This window comes from Patella vulgata, chromosome 1 (genome assembly GCF_932274485.2).
Source record: "Patella vulgata chromosome 1, xgPatVulg1.2, whole genome shotgun sequence".
Lineage (NCBI taxonomy): Eukaryota > Metazoa > Mollusca > Gastropoda > Patellidae > Patella > Patella vulgata.
In genome coordinates, this window is record NC_065879.2 from 37,884,219 (window position 1) to 37,903,645 (window position 19,427).

Consider the following 19,427-nt stretch of genomic DNA (forward strand, 5'->3'; position numbering starts at 1 on the left):
TTAAATAAAACAATGTTTAACTTCAGGTTTATTTACAAAAAATAGCAATAAACTGTCCCCAAAAATATATATTTTGCCACACGTGTTTACAAACCAATGAACGTTCAACGTTTCCGAAGTAAAATGGGGTCAGTTCTTGACCCCATTGACACATGAACCGGAAATAATATCATTTGTCCAATCGAAAGAGACCACGAGTAAGGCGATGTGTACAATCGTGAATGAGTTTAGTGTGTAAGTGATGTTCTTGTAATCAGAAGAAAATGTTTTCGAATATGATCGGTTTCGGCCGTTTTATACAATCACTATGTGTTTGTCTTCTAACATTTGATATACAGTTGTTTGGTAAGTAATAAATTATTCACCAATTTAGTGGGGAGTAGACCATCCATTGGCATTATTCGCAAATGCCGAAATGGGTATCGAGATCTCAACAGATTCTAAACTGAAAGTTGGATTTTGACATTAAAACTTGAGTGAGAAACGAATCTGGTGTAACCTTTTTTTGCTTTCATATTACATATCTATTTTTTAATCGTAAGTAACAGCAATTTGTATACTGGTCAAGTGTTAAATAGTCATTTTAGTTTCTGCCTGTGAGTGAAGTGGAAAGATTCTGGTGTTGGTTGGCTATTAAATATTTGGGACATAGAAAGTGAAAACAAATATGTATCGCAAGGCATATGATAGGCTAATATAATATGAATGTCTCAAGTCTCAATCGAATAGCAATCTCTAGCGCCTGGTTACTCCAGTCTACACCGATAGTATTTATTGCGTATATGCTCTCCAGATAAGAATATGGCATCCCCACAGTGGGGAACATCAGTCTCACTGTTTGCTTGTTATTCTAAACTAGATAACAAACCTTAATCTCTCAACCCCCCGTGTTTCGAGTTAAGAACTGAGGCCATGACCTATAACGTTGCAGCTGCCGGAGCGATTCACACCCTGCATTTTTAAACAAAATTGACAATAGTTTTAATCAAAACAAGGATTGATTATTGTTATTTATAATATTTCTACAACACCCAACTACAATTAAGCATATAATCCTACCTGAAACGGGTACAAATCGTCGTTTTTAAAATCGAGGCGTTAAGCCGTTACTAAGACCGCCATCTTTTTAAATGATACGCTGTCATCATGAAGGCGGGGCTAAATATAAGGCTTTTATAACAGCCAATCAAAAGGACAATCGAAAGCACAGTAACTATGAATGGATTTCGATGGCGGTGAAATGTCAGACAAAAACAACGCTTCATTAATTTAAACGCGAATATTTGGAGTTAGGCGACAGTTGTGCCACTACATTGGCCTCTGTAAGTTTAATTAATCATAATATCATAAACTTATCTATTTTAAAGATGTTACATGCATTAATAAAGAAATTGAGTTTGCCACTTGGAACTAAAGGCATCCAATCGTAGCTAAAAACAAACACATCAGTATATCTCAACGTTTTTAGCTACGTTCTCGTAGCTAATTCTAAACCTGTTGTAGAAATAAAATCATTCTTCTAGTGCGCTGACATGATGTATCATGTATCACACTTAATTATCCAGGTCACATGTGCATGTAGGATACACAAACACTTTGGTCCTTATTTTGATCCACATCAATATCCTGATATAAAACAGTTTTATATCTACAACATCGACAGGACTAAAAATATGAATTATTCATTTCTCCTGTAACGTTGATTTCTTGGTAAATAATGACCTGGTTATGAATCGCAATACATATTGTGTCTGACTTTGAATGATGATGTAATATGACTTCTGTTTAAAACATTGGTGGGTGATATTATACATAAATAAAAACACTAATCAAGGCGGTTTACAAGAAATATACCTTGATGAAACTAACACTGTCATTCTTGATATTAGGTAATGATAAAAAAAAACCCACCAAAAGATAGTCCTTACCTTCAAAGCCTATTCATTATACAATTTTGTTTAAATTTCAGGACTGTCAGCTGGTGCCAATCCAGAAGTAGAACAGCATTTAGAAATGGGAAAAAAGCTATTAGCAGCTGGACAGTTAGCTGATGCATTGTCACATTATCATGCGGCCGTAGGTAAGACAAGAGTCAGAAAAGAAATCAAATACCCTCTTGTGAAGTTAATTTATAATGATTTATAACAATGTATAAAAAATAATTTTTAAATTATTTTTTATACATTGTTATAAATCAAATTACAAAATTGTGGCCCAGATACAAGAATCTACATGTATGTGCCACAAACATACATACATGTACCATACCTACAAATGACTTTCTATAATATGACAAATATCAATGACTTCTTTTCATTTGTCAGACGAAAGCTTTAGATTGTGGATATCATTACAGTTTTTGTTATTGAAATAACTCTATATTAAATTTATGGCAGGACAGCTGCACATGTGGCTAAAGCCAATAATTCAAATTATTACCCGGTACTTAATATTCTGCTAGATAATTTAATCCTACTGGGAGATTTCTTTTGATCTGTAAAATTTGATTTAATTAGGCCTGTGGACATGCCTTAGAAAAATTAAATACTGTATTGTAGGTCTATATTTCTAAACTGATTACTATTTATTTCTGTTTTTACAAATAATATAGGCTTACATTTTTTCATAAAGTATGGATTTCTTCACAGTGGTAGGCCTACTATACTGGGACATTGATTTTAAATAATCATTCCTCTGACATGTATTTTATATTTGACAAATTTATTTTCTTTTGCAGAGGGTGATCCCGATAACTATATGACCTATTTTAAAAGAGCAACAGTTTATCTGGCTTTAGGGAAATCTCGGTCGGCTTTACCCGATTTAGAAAAAGTGGTCAAACTTCGTCCAGATTTTACTGCTGTAAGTTCCAGTGTTTTTAAAATTATTTTGACATTATATTTAGGGTTGAAAGTTTTTAGTATATATTGTAGTTGACTTGACACCACTGTCAGTTACATGTACTTTCTAAAACTTCAGTACTGAACACCGCAAGTTGATCTACCAGAAATTTCAAAGGAATTCAAATGAGGAAAATCTAAATTCTTTCTATATTTGGTGCATCTGATAATGTCCATTGAAGTCTATGAGTATCATTTTGTTGAACAGTAAGAGAGTGATTGACTTTAAACAGGGGCAAATTTGACTGATACTAGTAATAAATAAATACATTATATGAAATCAAACAGGGCATTGGAATGTGGTTGTACTGTAAGTGTAAGAAAGCTTATGAATTCTCATTCTTTTCTATATATTTGTTATGGATGTCTGTGGTATTTCTTTTCCAGGCCAGAATACAAAGAGGAAGCGTTCTTTTAAAACAAGGAAAATATCAGGATGCCAGAGATGATTTTGCAACAGTGGTAAGTTGATGTGTAATTATCATTTTCTACAAATAAAAATGGAGTACATGTATAAAATTGTTGGAACCAACTGCAGTTTTTATTTATATTCTAAAGGATTTCTCATGTCACTGAATTTACAGATCTCGATTGTTATTAGAGTCTATATTATTGGATTCTATATTATGATGTCCGTTTCGAATTGAGGTGTTTGCTGAAAAGAGCTGCGGGATATGCCAAGTCTGATCCCACTTGTGGGACTGGCAAAGAAAGTGTAACTATGTTGTTCAAATGGGATGGAAATCTGAGGTTCACCTATGTACATAGTGAAGTGTATGTAAAAGAACACTTGATATTTGATGAAGAGTTGTTGAAAATGCTGCTATCTCCTTCCTAACATCATACACATGTGACTATAGAAAAAGATACACATATGACTGAAGGATTGCATTGATGAGACATGAAACTCCTTTATTTACCCCTTTGTATTGTTGTCTGTCTCTTTGAAATGTTGCTGTCAAATGTCTTGGTAACCTACATATACATTACCTTGGTCAACCAGTTGTGTATATATTTTACTAAAGCACCTGCTTACATTATGTAAACTATATTGATTACATTACACTAAAGTTACTGTTTATTTTTCACAGCTGAGAAAAAATCCTAATAGTGAAGAGGCGGCCATGTATATACACAAAATAGATGAACTACCAGATTCAATAAGTTTAGCCTATAGATTATATGAAGAGAACAACTATCAAGATGCTATAGAAGTTTTAGGTCAAATTGTTGAGGTAAGATCAATTGTTTTTAATATCACACGATATACATGGTCAATTCAACAGAACATCAAACAGACAACACAAGAACTGACGATGCATATATAAACAAAAAATGCACCATAATAAAAATTGTTAAATAATTAAGTGAAATGGGTATCACATATTTGAGAAAGTGTAAGCATATCCTACCTAGTGTATGATTCCCACTGCAACTTGGTATCTGTAAGGCCAAGACTGAGTTTTTATTGGGGCTTTGGAGCAGAACAGTAGGACGTTAAACCCACATTTCATTCTATTTCATTTTTATTGCGACAACAATAATTTAATGCTGCCTGGTCCTGCATCTGCATTTTTGTATATCTGTTACTTTTAAAAACAATGTTTTAATACAGTATTATATATCTAAATAAATTATGATTGGACAATAGAGCCCTACTGGCTTATATACATGTATAGTGTCTATAAAACAAATACTAAATGATCTAAAACACCCAGTTTACAAAGGAAACTATTACTTTCTTGTAAACTGAAGTTTCATATGATTTTTTTGTTTAGACCATTTAAATAAGATTCTGCATCTACATGGCAAGACAGAGATTTGACACATATATATCTTTTTTTTTTTTTTTTTTTTTTTTTTAGGTGTGTCCATGGGATCCAACGTTTCATGAAATAAGATCAGAATGTTACGAAGCCCAGGGAGATTTATTTAAAGCAGCCAGTGATTTACGTCAGTCGACTAAACTACGAGCTGATAATACTAAAGGCTATTATAAACTCAGTAAATTACATTATGAAATGGGCGAAGCAGATGAATCTCTTAAGTAGGTGTTTTATTTATTTATTTTGTATTTGAGTCTTTATCCCAAAGCGACATTTGTGTGGATGTCAGATTTAAGTGAAATCACAGGGAGCTTTTCAAGAAGATAGCTTAGCCATGTACTTGTTATAAAATTTTATACAGGTTTTAAATCTTAAAAGCAAGAAATAAATAAAAGAAATAAGCCCTTGGACATAATTCTCAAATAGATTTCAAATTTGAATTTGATAATAGATTGAGTAAAGATTTTCCAAATTTTGAAATGAGAGACTGATATTTGACCGTGATGTCTTTTGAATGGGCCAGTGACGGTACTATTAATACATTGCCATGCTACGGCATAAAATACTGTCCAGCAAAATTACTATCAATTTGTTACTCTGATTGGAGATGATGTGATTTTGTTGACCTACCACTACATAGGATTCAACAATGGTCTCATTATATATCAATGGTTTCAGAATTCAAACTTTAAAAAGTCAAAAGTATGATAGTTTCGGTGGATAATATAAAGTAGCTGAGTCTCTTAACTCAATATTATCCAAAGTTTTCGACATTGAAAACACAAATTATTTGTCAATTTAAAACAACATTGATGTTGTGAACTTACCGGGAAAAGGTGAGCTTCTGATATCCAATATTTAAGACAAAATAAACATTTTATCATTGGTATTCAGTGCCACTTGTAACAAGGGACTCGAAGAAGAGGCCAGGCATATTCCACAAGTCATGTCAAACAGTGATGCCATATCTGGAGAGCATGCACAATAAATACTATCGGTGTAGACTGGAATAACCAGATACTAGAGATTGTCATTCGATTGAGACTTCTGGCATATTTCGCGGAACATAATTGATTAGAAATTACAGTTAAAACAGAAACAACTGAATGTAAATCAGTTTCTATACATTCATATTACATTATTATATGCACTGCAACCCTTTGTGTCAATATCTAGTTCCCAAATATTAGCAATTTAGCTCTTTTAAATAGACGGAGGCACATACATGCAGATGACATCATTATTCTCTTGATCTGATAAATACATTTATTGTTTGAGATGTCTGTATAGCATATGCTGTCCTGTTCATGGGCTTTTCTTGTGTCATGGCCCCTCCTGCACTTACTATTAAATACGAAGTGTCAAAATTGTAAGTCTCAAATAAACATCTGCCATACACTGTTTAGTCAAGGTAATAAATACATGGCTCGGAATAATTTTAGTGGACATGATAAAAAAAAATGTTGTTCGTCTTGTTTTTTTCTCTTCAAATAATACATTATTTAGAATCTTCTATATTTTCATTCACAGCCAGATCAGAGAGTGCCTTAAACTAGATCCCGATCATAAACAATGTTTCCCTCATTATAAAAAAGTGAAAAAACTTGTGAAATTAATGACATCAGCTCAAGAATTAACTAATGAGGAACAATATGATGAATGTGTAAAAAAAGCTGAACAGATGGAAAAAATAGAATCAGAAGTGTTTCATTATGTTTTAAAAGCAGCTTCACATAGGTGTAAATGTTATTCAAGGGTATGTATAATTACATGAATAATTATTACTTGTTTTGAATTGATCTTAAACATGAATAATTATAAATTGGTTTGAACTGATTATAAAAATGAATAATTATTACTTGTTTTGAACTGATCATGAACATGAAAACTAGTGAAATGCTTTAAAACATTGTGTAAAGGAAATAATTTAAAAGAGTAAAAGATATAAGAACATTTAAATTTGAATAATATGTCACATTATTTTATACATTTTAGTACTGTTTCATATCTTTCACTTTTAGTTTTTATCATACAACAATCTATATTTATTATTACAGGGTGGTCATTTTGTACAAGCTATAAAACAATGCACTAAAATTTTAGAAATGGATCCAGATAATTTAGAAGCGCTTGTAGATCGAGCTGAAGCGCATATTATTAATGAAAACTATGAAGAAGGTATGGCATTTTTTTTGTTGAAAAAAAAAAGAGTCTAATTTAATACCTGACTCATTAACCAATCAGAAAATCCCAGCTTGTTCTCCACTTGTTAGTGATGCAGGACTGTATAAGACCCCATGACAGACAAAATTTCCCATTGTCTGCGATATCCCTTCGGTGGAAGCAGACATTACATAAAGCTATTTCACACACAAAATTTCCCATATTTATGTGACCTGTGAGGCTAAATGAGTCAGAATGAGCAAATTCTAATATTGAGCTACAAACAAAACAAGTGAAAATATTGATTTTGGTCGAAATTGAGATTTTCACAAAAATGCGTCTATAAATATACTATCAAATTAAAAGATCAAAATAGCAATAAAACATTTTGAAACACCTTTATTTGGACGTTTTGTGAGAGTAAGGCCTACTGTATACATAGATTTTTCTTTTTTATTATCAGCTAGGTTCGGAAACATTAGAACAACAATATAGTTGAAAAGCATTGTGTAAATATTATATATTTTGTGTTCCAGCTATAAATGATTATCAAACAGCTAGTAATATAGATGGTGAAAATAGACGAGTTAAAGAAGGTTTAAATAAAGCTAATAAATTATTAAAGCAGTCAAAAAAGAGAGACTATTATAAAATATTAGGTGTAAAAAGGTAAGCGTGTAAAACATATCCTAGGCCAACAATGCATTAATATGTTTAAATTGTTCCTTGATTGAATGGTCTAATTCTTATATTGTTAAAATATTTTTGTTACTGTAGTTCATTTAAAAAGAAATGTATGTCAGTATTTCAAAAGAAATGTATGTCAGTATTTCAACATCTAATTAAGTAAAAAAAAAAAAAAAAAAATTCAGTATCTACATGTCAGACCCACAGTTTATGTTATAATTTTGCCATATTTACATTTCTTATCAACTTGTGTGACATGCACTGATTTGAAGTCAACAAGATTATTCTCTCTCTCTCTCTATCTCTCTCTCTTATAATATTGTGTCTTATTTTTGTTTGTTGATGTCTATTAGTAAGTGTCATTTGTGTTATACAAAATGTAATAGTGCCTGTAGACATACATGTAAATATACTTTTAATTTTTTCAAGAAATGCTAGTAAAAAACAAATATTGAAAGCTTATAGAAAATTAGCAGTTAAGTGGCATCCTGACAAGTTTACTGATGAAGAGAAAGCTGCAGCCCAGAAGAAATTTATAGATATAGCAGCAGCTAAAGAAGTTTTAACCGATCCAGGTAGGTGTATATTTACGTGTAATACTAAAAGTAATATCCTGTCATAGATGTCATTTTAGATAGTCATATTTAATTTGAAATATCTCAATTTCTTGGCATGTCATATTTTACCTTGGAATGCATCAATTTACTCACTTTTGAAACACACTTTGGTTCAAACCATAGTTATGCCAAATTAGATGCATGTTTATGCACCTGAACAGCAAGGTTAATCTTAACTCTTATCAGAATATAATGCCATTTTGGTATGTTATACCTCACGTGTGATCTTAATTTCATTCATATTTTCAGAAAAACGAAGACAGTTTGATCAAGGTGAAGATCCACTAGACCCTGAAGAACAAAATAGAGGTGGTGGTAATCCATTTCAACACGGATTTAATCCGTTTGGTAGTGGTGGAAGTTTTAAATTTCACTTTAATTGATGAATGTCAAGAATTAGTTGTTAAATTTTGTTATGTTTTTAAAGACTATTTTATTTCTACACAGAAGTCAAAACCCTGGCTAGATCATATGCAAACTTTACTTTTAAGAAATAGTTTTCTATTTTGTATGTTTCTCAAGGTAATCTAATTTGTACCAAGATTTCAAATCGGGCTATAAATGTTATGGAAAAACTTTCCTCTCAAATCAAGTGTGGCCATATTGATATCAAAGAAACGGTAGAAAATTTTAATGAACAAGAACCTCTACAGAAAATTAATGGCTCGAGTGTACTTCAAGAAATTTTATAAATATTGTGCTCTGTTGAAGGCATGGGTGAACATGGCTGGCAACAACGTTGTAGTTTAGACTTAAGATATATGGGACTCCCTACAGGGCAGGTTATATCAGTGGACACAAACAACAGCATCATAGTGAACTCAAAAATCTAAAGAATCAAAATAAATTGATCTTTGTGACACCTTGGCAATATGAAAATACTTTTATAAATATTCCTGTCTTTATTAGCAACTTCTTTATAAGTATTCACTAATTCAAAGAACATTATACGTTCCGATACATTACAATTTTCTCTGTAGGATATATTGGAAATTTATCATAGCCCAGGAAGACATTTTCCTTCCATAACCTGTAAAGAGGTCCCAATACACAGTTAAAAGAGTAACTCTGCTGAATATATCCAAATATTCTTTCTCTTTGTCAGAGAAGGTGTTGTTCAAATCAAACAATAATCATTTTCATTTGTATTAATATATTAAGTTTATTTCTTGTCGGGTTTCATTGACTTAAGTGCTTCAATCATATTCTGCATTTATAGGGTTAAACCTATGCCAACCATTGAAAATATTCATATGTTGTACCCAGTATAATTAAAACTAGATGCTATTTTCATTCTATTTCCGTCTTCATTAGCCCAGTTAAGGAGCAGAACAGTAGGACGTTAAACCCCATTTCATTTTATTTATTTGGTTGTTCAGTCCATTATTATCTAAAGACATGTTAAAGGGCCTGTGACAGCATAATAGTAGTTTGATTTAGATTTGTCCATTCACCGTGTGTGCAGTGGAGAAACGTCTTTTATACCAAAATAAGGTGGATTAAACAGCACTAATAAATAAACTTGAGTGGATTGTTCGTATAAATTTAATAAAACATTCATGGTCGAATGTAGACGAAAATTATTTTAGAATGATAGACTTTATAACAGAAATGCTTTAATTTGTAAAAAAACAAATTGTCACTTTAATTTTTCAATGAAATAAGACCTTGTTTTAGATGACTTATGGAATGAGCTCAAGTCAAGTTGTACTTCGTAGATATGCTTTTGTTATTTGTCAGATAATACTACAATAATTTATGTTCGATAAGGTACATAATCCTATTATTAGAACAAATTACCAAAGTGGGTAACTTGTTACAAACCTGTATATTTCTGTATAAATGTGTGAATGAATTGAGTTTTTTTCTCAAATGAATGTGTTTGAAATGGAATGTTATTCATTTATAAACTGTAAATAAATCCAGCAAAAAAGAAATCTGTGTCTTAGTTAGATTTTTGATACCTGGATGGGTAGACAGATATTAGGGCCATAACTTATTGTTATAACCAGGGATGCTCCTTAACCCGTATATTCCAGACATGTCCTATGTGATTTTCCAAACGTCTGACCAGGAATATGAAGATATGGTGAATAATATTAAAAATTCCAAAATATATTGACTGTAATGGGTGTATGACTACTACTCATCTCGATCATTGTTAACAAAAGACTAGATTGATTGGGTAATTAAGTGATCAAAGTATATGTGATCAAAGTATAGTTCTTTGTTAGACTATTCATCAATCCAGTCCCGAAAAGAAGTCTTTGCTTCTCCTTTGTCGGACTAATTATCAATCGTATAAGAGTGATTACCTCATGGTTTCTCCATTGTCAGACATTTTAATCGGCCAACGGCAAGTAGAAACTGGTCATAGATGTCACATATCCTAATAGTCTTTAACACCCCAAATCAAGAAAATGCAATCAGAAAAGATGAATGAATTATTGTCTGCATTTTCTTGAACCACATAAATGTCCAGGATCAAACAATAGTTATCTACCTTGGGATACAAAGTCCATCTATTTTCATACATTTCATGGAGTTAAAAAATATTCTAAGTATAACACAATAATGCTGTTTCTTTCAAATGTGCAAAGGGTGTCCGTGGTTACCAGTAACTGAACAAAAGAGGGTTAACTTTTTTTAAATAGAGCATTTAAATGTTTTTTATGATATAATAACTTCTTGAAGTTTATAATCCAATATATATATAGTCCAAAAAAACAAATCTCTACTCTGGACCATTAAGGTAATAAAATTAAATCACTTTGAAAATAGTCTTTAATCCTTTAAACAGACTTTTGATCATGAAATAAATTTGTTGCATATATTATACACACAAGTATGTACATACTAAAACATTTCTTTAGATCATAACAGTAATCATAATACTTCATTAGTGAATATAACAACAAGACTAGCCGTAGATTGATTAAAATAATTTGTTATGATGACTATGGTTAGTGTCAATAACTAGTAGCTTCAGGAAAACTTGTCATTCAATCCTCCTATCACAGAAATTTTCTCTGAACCTTCATAATAGTTTAAAGCTAAATCCAATTATACAAAACAGTAAATGTTTGTTGAATTGCTAGATGGAGAGTTGTGGAATTACTGATGCAGTCACATTCATTTAAATTTCAAATTTCAAATCTCATATTTCAAAAATAATAGAGAGAGAGAGAGAGAAATGGGGTTTAATGTCCACTAGACACAAACTAGGTCATTTCGGGACTAACAGGGTTCAATTTTATTTCAATAATTCGCTTGCGCATAGGGGTCTTTAGCAGTGAGAGGAAACCCACGAGGTTGGACAGGCTACCCTACTCCTTGTCACGTACAAATGGGAATTCGAAACCATGCCAGTCGACTCAATGACAGACTTTATGATACAGCGCGCGCACGCTAACCATTCAGCCATCCAACCCCCCTCAAAAATAATATCCTCAAGATTAATAACTATCTAATCAAATAATAACGCATGTGGAATTTCAACAGATTTGTGGTATGTACAAGTAAATAAAATTATGAATTTATAACATATTAAAAATATGTTGAATCAGAACACAAAAATAAGATTACTGATGGTTTACATGAACACAAAACTTTGATAAAAATCTAATTATTCCTCCATGTGAAACAAATTATATTGTCCCCTTCCTATAAAATGAATGGCTATGAATTTCACCCAGCAAGTTTTCAAATGCTGTATGATCCAATGGGCAATCATATATACTATTCAAAAAAAGTAGGGGATATTTGATTTTGGGGGCATAATACTAAAATATGCAAATGACTACGAAAAAAGTCACTATAGAACCTAACAGAAGAAACATTTCCAGTTACATGTGACGCCCAAACGCACCAATAGCTACCGCATGGAATGCAGGTGATGCTTGGGATCATCATGGGGGTCCAACCCAAGATTTGCACGACTCTGACTTTGAATGTTACAGTCATTGTGGCATTGAATTCCAGGGTGGAAACATCAGTTTAATTGTTTTAGTGACCAGAAAACAAATTTTGATATGCATCGGCTTACCCAAAATGAAAGGTTACGTGCCCTTGGCATGCTACAGATCGGCACAACACAGGCGGTTGTGGCGCGGACGATGAATGTTTCTCAGTCTGTCATAAGCAGGCTATGGTCCAGATACCGTGATACACAATCTGTACAGGACAGACCACGCTCAGGTCGACCAAGGGCGACAACTCAAGCCCAGGATCGATTTATCCGTTCCTTGGCCTTGAGAAATCGTGTCATCACAGCAAATCAGATCAGCGCTCGTCTTCAAACAGACACTGGTGTGAGAGTGAGTGGCCAGACGATTCGGAATCGACTGCATAGGGGTCACCTTCGCGCCCGACGTCCTCGCGTGATCCCTTGTTTGAGAGATCATCACATTCAGGCAAGACGTCGTTGGTGTAGGGATCGTCAACACTGGGATAATCGACGCTGGAGCAATGTGATGTTTTTAGATGAGTCAAGGTTCACTGTTGATTTTTTGGACAGACGTAGGAGGGTGTGGCGTCGTCGAAACGAGCGCTTCCAAGACGTTAACGTCATCAGACATGATCGATTTGGGGGTGGTTCTGTTATGGTGTGGGGAGGCATCACTGTTGCTGGAAGAACGGCTTTACATGTTGTTGCAGGGCGTGTTACAGGCCAGTACTACCGGGACAACATCTTGGCAGTCCATGTTGTGCCGTTCGCACGACGTCATGGCCGCCGTTTCATCTTCCAGGATGACAACGCAAGATGTCACAGGGCCAGGATCGTTACAGGTTACCTCCAACAACAGAACATCACCACATTACCTTGGCCAGCACTGAGTCCCGACCTCTCCACCATCGAGCATGTCTGGGACATGCTTGGACAGAGGTTACGTCAACGTCAACAACGTCCTGCCAATGTCCAAGAACTTGCTGCTGCGTTGCAACAGGAATGGGACAATCTGGACCAAAATGACCTTAGACGTCTCATTAGGAGTATGCCACGTCGGATCAATGCTTGTTTGGCAAACAGAGGAGGATTTACCCGTTACTGACTTGGTTGTGATGCTGTGGTAACTTTGCTGTTTGACCCCGGGTATCATTTTACCCTTATAATGGTCAGTCTGTGCCTTACTTAGTCTAACGATCATTTGGAATAAATCGATGAATGTGAACTTCATTTCATTTTGTCATTTGTTTCTTCGTCAGTTTCATTAGGTGACTTTAATAACACTTAAAAATCAAATATCCCCTACTTTTTTTGAATAGTATATATCAAATGCTGTATGATCCAATGGACAATCATATATACTCAGATGCAATGAAAAGGCACAACTTTTATAAATGAATAATTGTAAATCTCATTTCAGAGATGCAACTTAATGTTGAAAATCTGAATGTGATATATGGTAGGTCCGTAACATATGAAAATGTTTTCATGATCGCATAATCGTATCACAACAGATCAGTCCTCTCAAACACAAGAATTTATTTAATTTGACAGGATGGGAATGTTGAAAATCACTTTATGAAGACATGAGGTATAAAATGTGTTTCTTAAAAAGCTAGTGTTAATATAACTCCTAGATTTGACACTGAACATGTGCCATTACATTAATTCCAGAGGCCACTGGAAGCAGAATTACAATGGTGAATGGAGAAGGATCCCATAGCAGTCATGGAGTGTATGGCTGCTAGAGTTGGACATACATGTCAGGGACATTTAATTTTTACCCCTTGTTCTTATGTTTAATAGCCTTGTTGATTTTCATTAAATGTACAGCCTACCATCATGCCAAAAATCAATTTTTAACTGCATTATGCCAGCAGTCTCAGTCAAATCAGTAGTGCGTATTCATTGCCTTTTTGTACACTGGAATGCCAAATATCACAGGGTATACTAGCGTAAATTAATCCTCTCAGTAAACATTTCATAAAACTATAGTGAAAAAAAACCCCAGATGGCGTACTAAGTTATTTTATGGAAGATTTTGCCCTGTAGATAGTCACTTGTTTACCCGGCTCTTATAAAGTAATTTTGATGAGATAAAAATAGTATTTCAACTTTTTAAAACTTTAAATATATAGATTCCTATTTACTATATATTATTTGTTTATAAAAACCACTGTGCTCTAAAATTTAATAAAAATATGTTTCTCAAATAATAGGTTTGACTTAATAAATCTGAATCTAGATTATCTTCATCTTGAGATTCTGTCTTGTTTCCTTCCTATCAATTTTACATTCTGAAAACTAGATTGGGAATCCATCCACTTGTCTATGTTGATGCTTTGGATTGAAAACAGAATTGAGATCGTCCTTCAAGATTCAGATTTATTGCGAAAATCACTGTCTGCACAATATATTATTATGCATGGCGCCAAAATAAGACAAAGTTAAACTGTGCAAAAAATCTTACAAAGCAAATTATTTCATTGACCTGAATATGACATATCAATAAAGGAAAAAAAGTCAATGTTATAGACACAAAAATAATAGCCAGGAATAAGCCTGTGTATGAGCAAATATTTCCATAATTATATTACTTATTCTTTCTTTGGTTTAGTATTCCAGTAATACACTATTTGGGCGGCAATAAGACCATTAAACAGTGTTGATATAATATATGAGAAAATAACTAATTTATCCCCAGTTTCTTGTATAGATGTAAATATTCTAGCTATGGAACCAAGAAATAAGAGAAATACGGTTATAGCTGATAATTGTCCTGTACCACCATTTGTATAGTTGGCATAAGCCTGTATCATCTAAAGATAAAATAACATATAATAAAAGTAAGCACTGATAATATAAACATGTTTGTTCAAAAGTCATCTTAATAGATAATGCTGATAATGTATTGGTAATCTACTCAAACAATAATAATAGATCAGAAAAATTAATCAGAATGTCAGCACAAATCAAGCTATTAGTAGGTCATCTTTGACACAAAAGCAATGTCAGTTTGATTACATTCATGCAAATCACTGTTTTGTTATGACTACATTTATTGAATGTAGAGATGTTCCATTTTTCAAATCATGGATTAGTTATATATCAGATTATGGATTAGTTATATATCAGATCATGGATTAATTATATATCAGATCATGGATTAATTATATATTAGATCATGGATTAGTTAACTTAAAGATAAGTCATCTGAGCAGTCCTTAAAGGTTGTCACACTGTGAATCTCGAATAGATACAAAGCTAAACGTATATAAATTTTAAAAGGATAGGATGGAAAATGCAGTCTGTAGAGCAATGGCAACATACGACCACATTGTGACATTCCTATATGGGGCTTAATGAGGGTGTAAAAATGAGATTCAATAAAAATGAAAATAAAGCTGATAAAATTTTTGGATAGTGTCCATACCTTTTATATACCTTATGCAAATTTTAAAACAAAAAAACAGTTCATTTGATGAGTATATGGAAATAAGCGTAAAAAAAATCTAAAAATTTAATTTTAAAGCTTATAAACAATTATAATAGAATACCAAAAACAAGAAAACATACTTTGGTATGTTTTAATGAGTGTTTAGAGAAATTGCATTATTTTCAAACAATATCTGAGTATCAATCTATAATATATGAAACCTTTATTTCTCTCAAAACCAGACGGCAAATTAATTGACTAAGGATTCTCCCAGTCTGTTTTTTTAAATTAATTTCTAGCTTTTTTTAGGATTGATACTTGTCGAATCACATAAAACAGTAAGGTTCTCAAAACCCATAGAAAGTTAAAATTAAATGCATAATTACCTTACTGATAGCTACAATGCCTGATACACTAGCTTGTAAGGTTTGTAGCAAAGACATAGGAACTGCTGATGATAATAAATAAGCTACACATCCTCCATAGACAGCTATATAAGTTACAGCTTGCATCGACTTACCAGCAAACAGTAGAACAAAGAATGCTATCAAACCAGTTTGTATGGCTAGAAAAACAGCTTCACCATATGCACTACAATAGAAAAAGCAATGTACTACCCAAAAAATGTACTATTAATGTTATTTTAGTGGTTTGTTTCTAAACTTTGATAACATATGTTGACTGTTGCATAAATTATTATGATAATACTTTAATATGGCATTTCATCAAAACAGTATGCTCATGGTAACATGGTTCCATATTGTTGACACAATGTGGAAAAAACATTAAAATCCAAAAGATGTATGTCTATAACTTAGTATCATCAGAGGCTTTGGGGGATAAATCTAAAAACTTTGAGCCAAGACATTCTGCTGGGAATGTTCCAATTAATTATTTGTGCCTGTGGGCAATACACAAGAGTTTTAAACAATTTTGGTGAGTGACTGGTAGTCGGTGCAACTCCCTTCAGACTTGTGTAATATGGCATTTTCTAGGATAACTCATAGAAATCCAGATGCCTATTCAGATAGGTCTCAAAACTCTTCTTCTATAGTCTCCCAAATTCCAACTGTGATCAACATTTATTTGATATTTATCTCACCTAAATGGGAAACCATTAGCATATCCATAAGCAAGACTTGAAGTTATTGCTACTATTTCTAGGGTAACAGCGGGCATACTGATCCCTTCCGCACTTTTTGCTGATATAATCTTTATAACTTGAGGTAGTTTTACTGAAAAAACACAAGTTTTTAATTTTAACATTATATACCCTAATCCAAAGCAGAGAGAGAGTGGTGGGGTTTAACCCTTTAAGCACACACGTTTCAATGTGAGTGGGCATAGAAAAACTGAAAAAAATTAAGATTATATTTTGGCAGAGCTTATTTAAATACTCCAATGAGTAAAAGAAATAGTAGAAGGACATTTTAGAACATAATATGAAGTTCCTATAACCAAACTAAAAGAATATCAGAGAATCAACAAATTGATTATTTTTAGAAAATTTTGTAAAGCTTTTAATTCACATGTGTAACTTAAGTGACCAACCCATGTAACCTACTTGATGGTATATTTTGCTATAGACACGTAAATAAATTAAATCTGCTGCTGAATTGTGAAATAGAATGAATATTCTTTCAAATTATATTTGCAATTATCAATTCATGGTTCATCAGTCAATTGTTGAAAAACCAGCCGTTTAAAGTTCTGATAATTATATTTTTCAAAACTGGCAGGAAACAGATATTCTAATGTAGACCTACATGTATTTACTTTACAGAGCTCTAAACTGCTGAGAACCAAAACTTATGTGATGTCAAATGGGCTATTAACATATTAATAAATTTTTTTACAACAAACCTATACATGATCCTGCTATGAGTGCAAAACCTAGACATTTACTTATAATCACTTTCAGACAGGCAACTGAAAAAGACAAGATAAAAAATTATATAAAGTTTATACCAGTACAGGTAATTTTTTCAACACACCTTTCCTTAGCCATCTTAAATCGTTGAAACAATCATATGTGCTCGATTTTAGTTACAACTCATGTTCATGGAGTTTAATTCTAACCTGCAATCATTTTGCTTATTATCTCCCAAAATTATGATGTAAAATTATGTGGTCTAATTAAAAAGATGTTCAGCCCTATACAACAAAACTATGGGTCAAATAAGCCTGTGACGTGACATGCCATGAGCTTACCTTACTAGTGATTATCCCTTACGCAGTATAGCACTCCTGTATGTTCTTGCCAGCCTGTGCTTTATAATGAAGGACAAGCTATTGTCTGACAAAACTTTGAGGGTAACAGAAATTCTTACACATAACAAGCTGATGGCTTGTCTTTCTCTGTAATTTTTGATGGACAGGTTGGCTCTAACAAGATGAGGAAGGCATAATTGTTCATGAACAAAATTAAACCTGGTGGTTTATTCAGTAGGCCTACCGGTAAGCAAAAAAGTATGGAATGCAAATTTTGCTTATCTCTGTAGCATGAGTTTGGATCACCTTTTCTATTATATTATTACTTTGGATGCACTTATTGGATTTTATTCAATTGTCTAAAACAAATTCATTAGCTAATTTTAATTACGGTCGGTATCGTAAAAATATTACTATCATTACTGGTACTTCATATGGTTCATCCATGCGTATTATAATAAATAATTTTTCCATTACACATTATAGCTAGACCACCTGTGCCAAAGCAGCTAAATAAACTAGGGCTATTATAATGATGTGGCAATAAAATTTTTAGAGTAGTTAAAATGGGAAATTTTAATTGATTTTCTCAATCTTATTATCATAATCATAGTCCAGTGCGGTAAGGTATTGACTATTATCAGATTTACTTATTTACTTATTGATCGCCACCCACAAAACAAACAAATTTATGAGACCCAGTTTTTTCTAGGGTAGATTTTAGGTTAGATTCAGATTCTGGGTGATGATTATGCTTTTCTGGGGTCTTTTGAAGATAAATTATCCCTTTCACTTCAGTCTATGTATGTAGACTTTCACCGAGTTTCACACTCACTCAAATGATGACCATGATTCAATCAATGATCATGATCTTATTATTATTACTAAACATTTCTATAGAGAACAACTGTCACATAATCATACATACTGCCTAAATCATAAAGTAAAGACTATGTCTAGGCTATAGCCTAGCACTTGCCAGTTCGGCTGAACACAAATATTATTTATTACCGTATCATGAATGAATGTCACTGCTTTTTATGTTACCTATGAAGATCTACAGCATTATTTTATGTCTTATTTACCGTGAAAGAAGTTGAAATTTACGAATAACTCATCATAGCAAGGCTGGGGTGCAATAATTTGTAGCCAAGATACTAAAAACGCAGGTATCACTGTAGAATTAGACATCTTCACTTCACTTGGTTCAGTCTGCTCTGCTCTTGAATAATGTAATCTTCAGAGTTATCTTCTCTTGAATATAGATTAAGCCTTGGCGGTCCAGACTTAACTTCTGAAGAAGTGAAATGGGGGGGGGGGGGTGTTAACGTCTTACTATTTTGGTCAGAACTGAGCTAATGAAGACGGACATACGCCAGTACAGTGTGCTATGAGGGAAATTTTGCCCGGACACCGGCACTACGGCCTACTCTTATATCGAACTCCAATTGTCAAGGGATCCTTTAAACGTGCACGCCAATGTGTAGGGCTACACGGGACCTCTGTTTTCCGTCCCATCAGAACGACTAGACACAGCTGTCCTTGTCAGACCCTCCGTCCTGCATCACTGACAAGGGGGGACCACGCAGGGAAATTTGGATGAACTTTTTCGGCCAATGCAGGGATCGGAACACCCGACCT

The 19,427-nt window shown here is 33.1% G+C and overlaps 2 protein-coding genes across 2 annotated transcripts; one reads left to right on the plus strand and one right to left on the minus strand.

Annotated features, from left to right (window-relative positions):
- Positions 1–187: 187 nt before the first annotated feature.
- On the plus strand, positions 188–10,130 carry LOC126830984 (dnaJ homolog subfamily C member 3). The gene is made up of 11 exons (XM_050561630.2): positions 188–345; positions 1,970–2,080; positions 2,738–2,862; positions 3,288–3,362; positions 3,992–4,135; positions 4,766–4,947; positions 6,257–6,482; positions 6,784–6,904; positions 7,426–7,558; positions 8,006–8,151; positions 8,443–10,130. Exons 1-11 carry the CDS (start codon positions 264–266, stop codon positions 8,574–8,576), a joined length of 1,479 nt encoding a protein of 492 aa, XP_050417587.1. The 5' UTR covers positions 188–263; the 3' UTR covers positions 8,577–10,130.
- Positions 10,131–10,959: 829 nt separating this feature from the next.
- On the minus strand, positions 10,960–19,010 carry LOC126831069 (mannose-P-dolichol utilization defect 1 protein). The gene is made up of 5 exons (XM_050561715.2): positions 18,872–19,010; positions 17,439–17,504; positions 16,678–16,810; positions 15,962–16,166; positions 10,960–14,958 (listed from the first exon to the last, which is right to left on the minus strand). Exons 1-5 carry the CDS (start codon positions 18,975–18,977, stop codon positions 14,737–14,739), a joined length of 732 nt encoding a protein of 243 aa, XP_050417672.1. The 5' UTR covers positions 18,978–19,010; the 3' UTR covers positions 10,960–14,736.
- Between the last annotated feature and the right edge of the window lie 417 nt (positions 19,011–19,427).

Coding starts and splice junctions, on each gene's coding strand:
- LOC126830984 (XM_050561630.2), top strand. CDS start 264: ATGTTTTCGAATATGATCGGTTTCGGCCGTTTTATACAATCACTATGT. Junction 2,081..2,737: donor ACATTATCATGCGGCCGTAG/GTAAGACAAGAG, acceptor TTTCTTTTGCAG/AGGGTGATCCCGATAACTAT. Junction 7,559..8,005: donor AAAATATTAGGTGTAAAAAG/GTAAGCGTGTAA, acceptor AATTTTTTCAAG/AAATGCTAGTAAAAAACAAA.
- LOC126831069 (XM_050561715.2), bottom strand. CDS start 18,977: ATGTCTAATTCTACAGTGATACCTGCGTTTTTAGTATCTTGGCTACAA. Junction 16,811..17,438: donor CATAGCAGGATCATGTATAG/GTTTGTTGTAAA, acceptor GTGTTTTTTCAG/TAAAACTACCTCAAGTTATA. Junction 16,167..16,677: donor GCTAATGGTTTCCCATTTAG/GTGAGATAAATA, acceptor TTTCTATTGTAG/TGCATATGGTGAAGCTGTTT.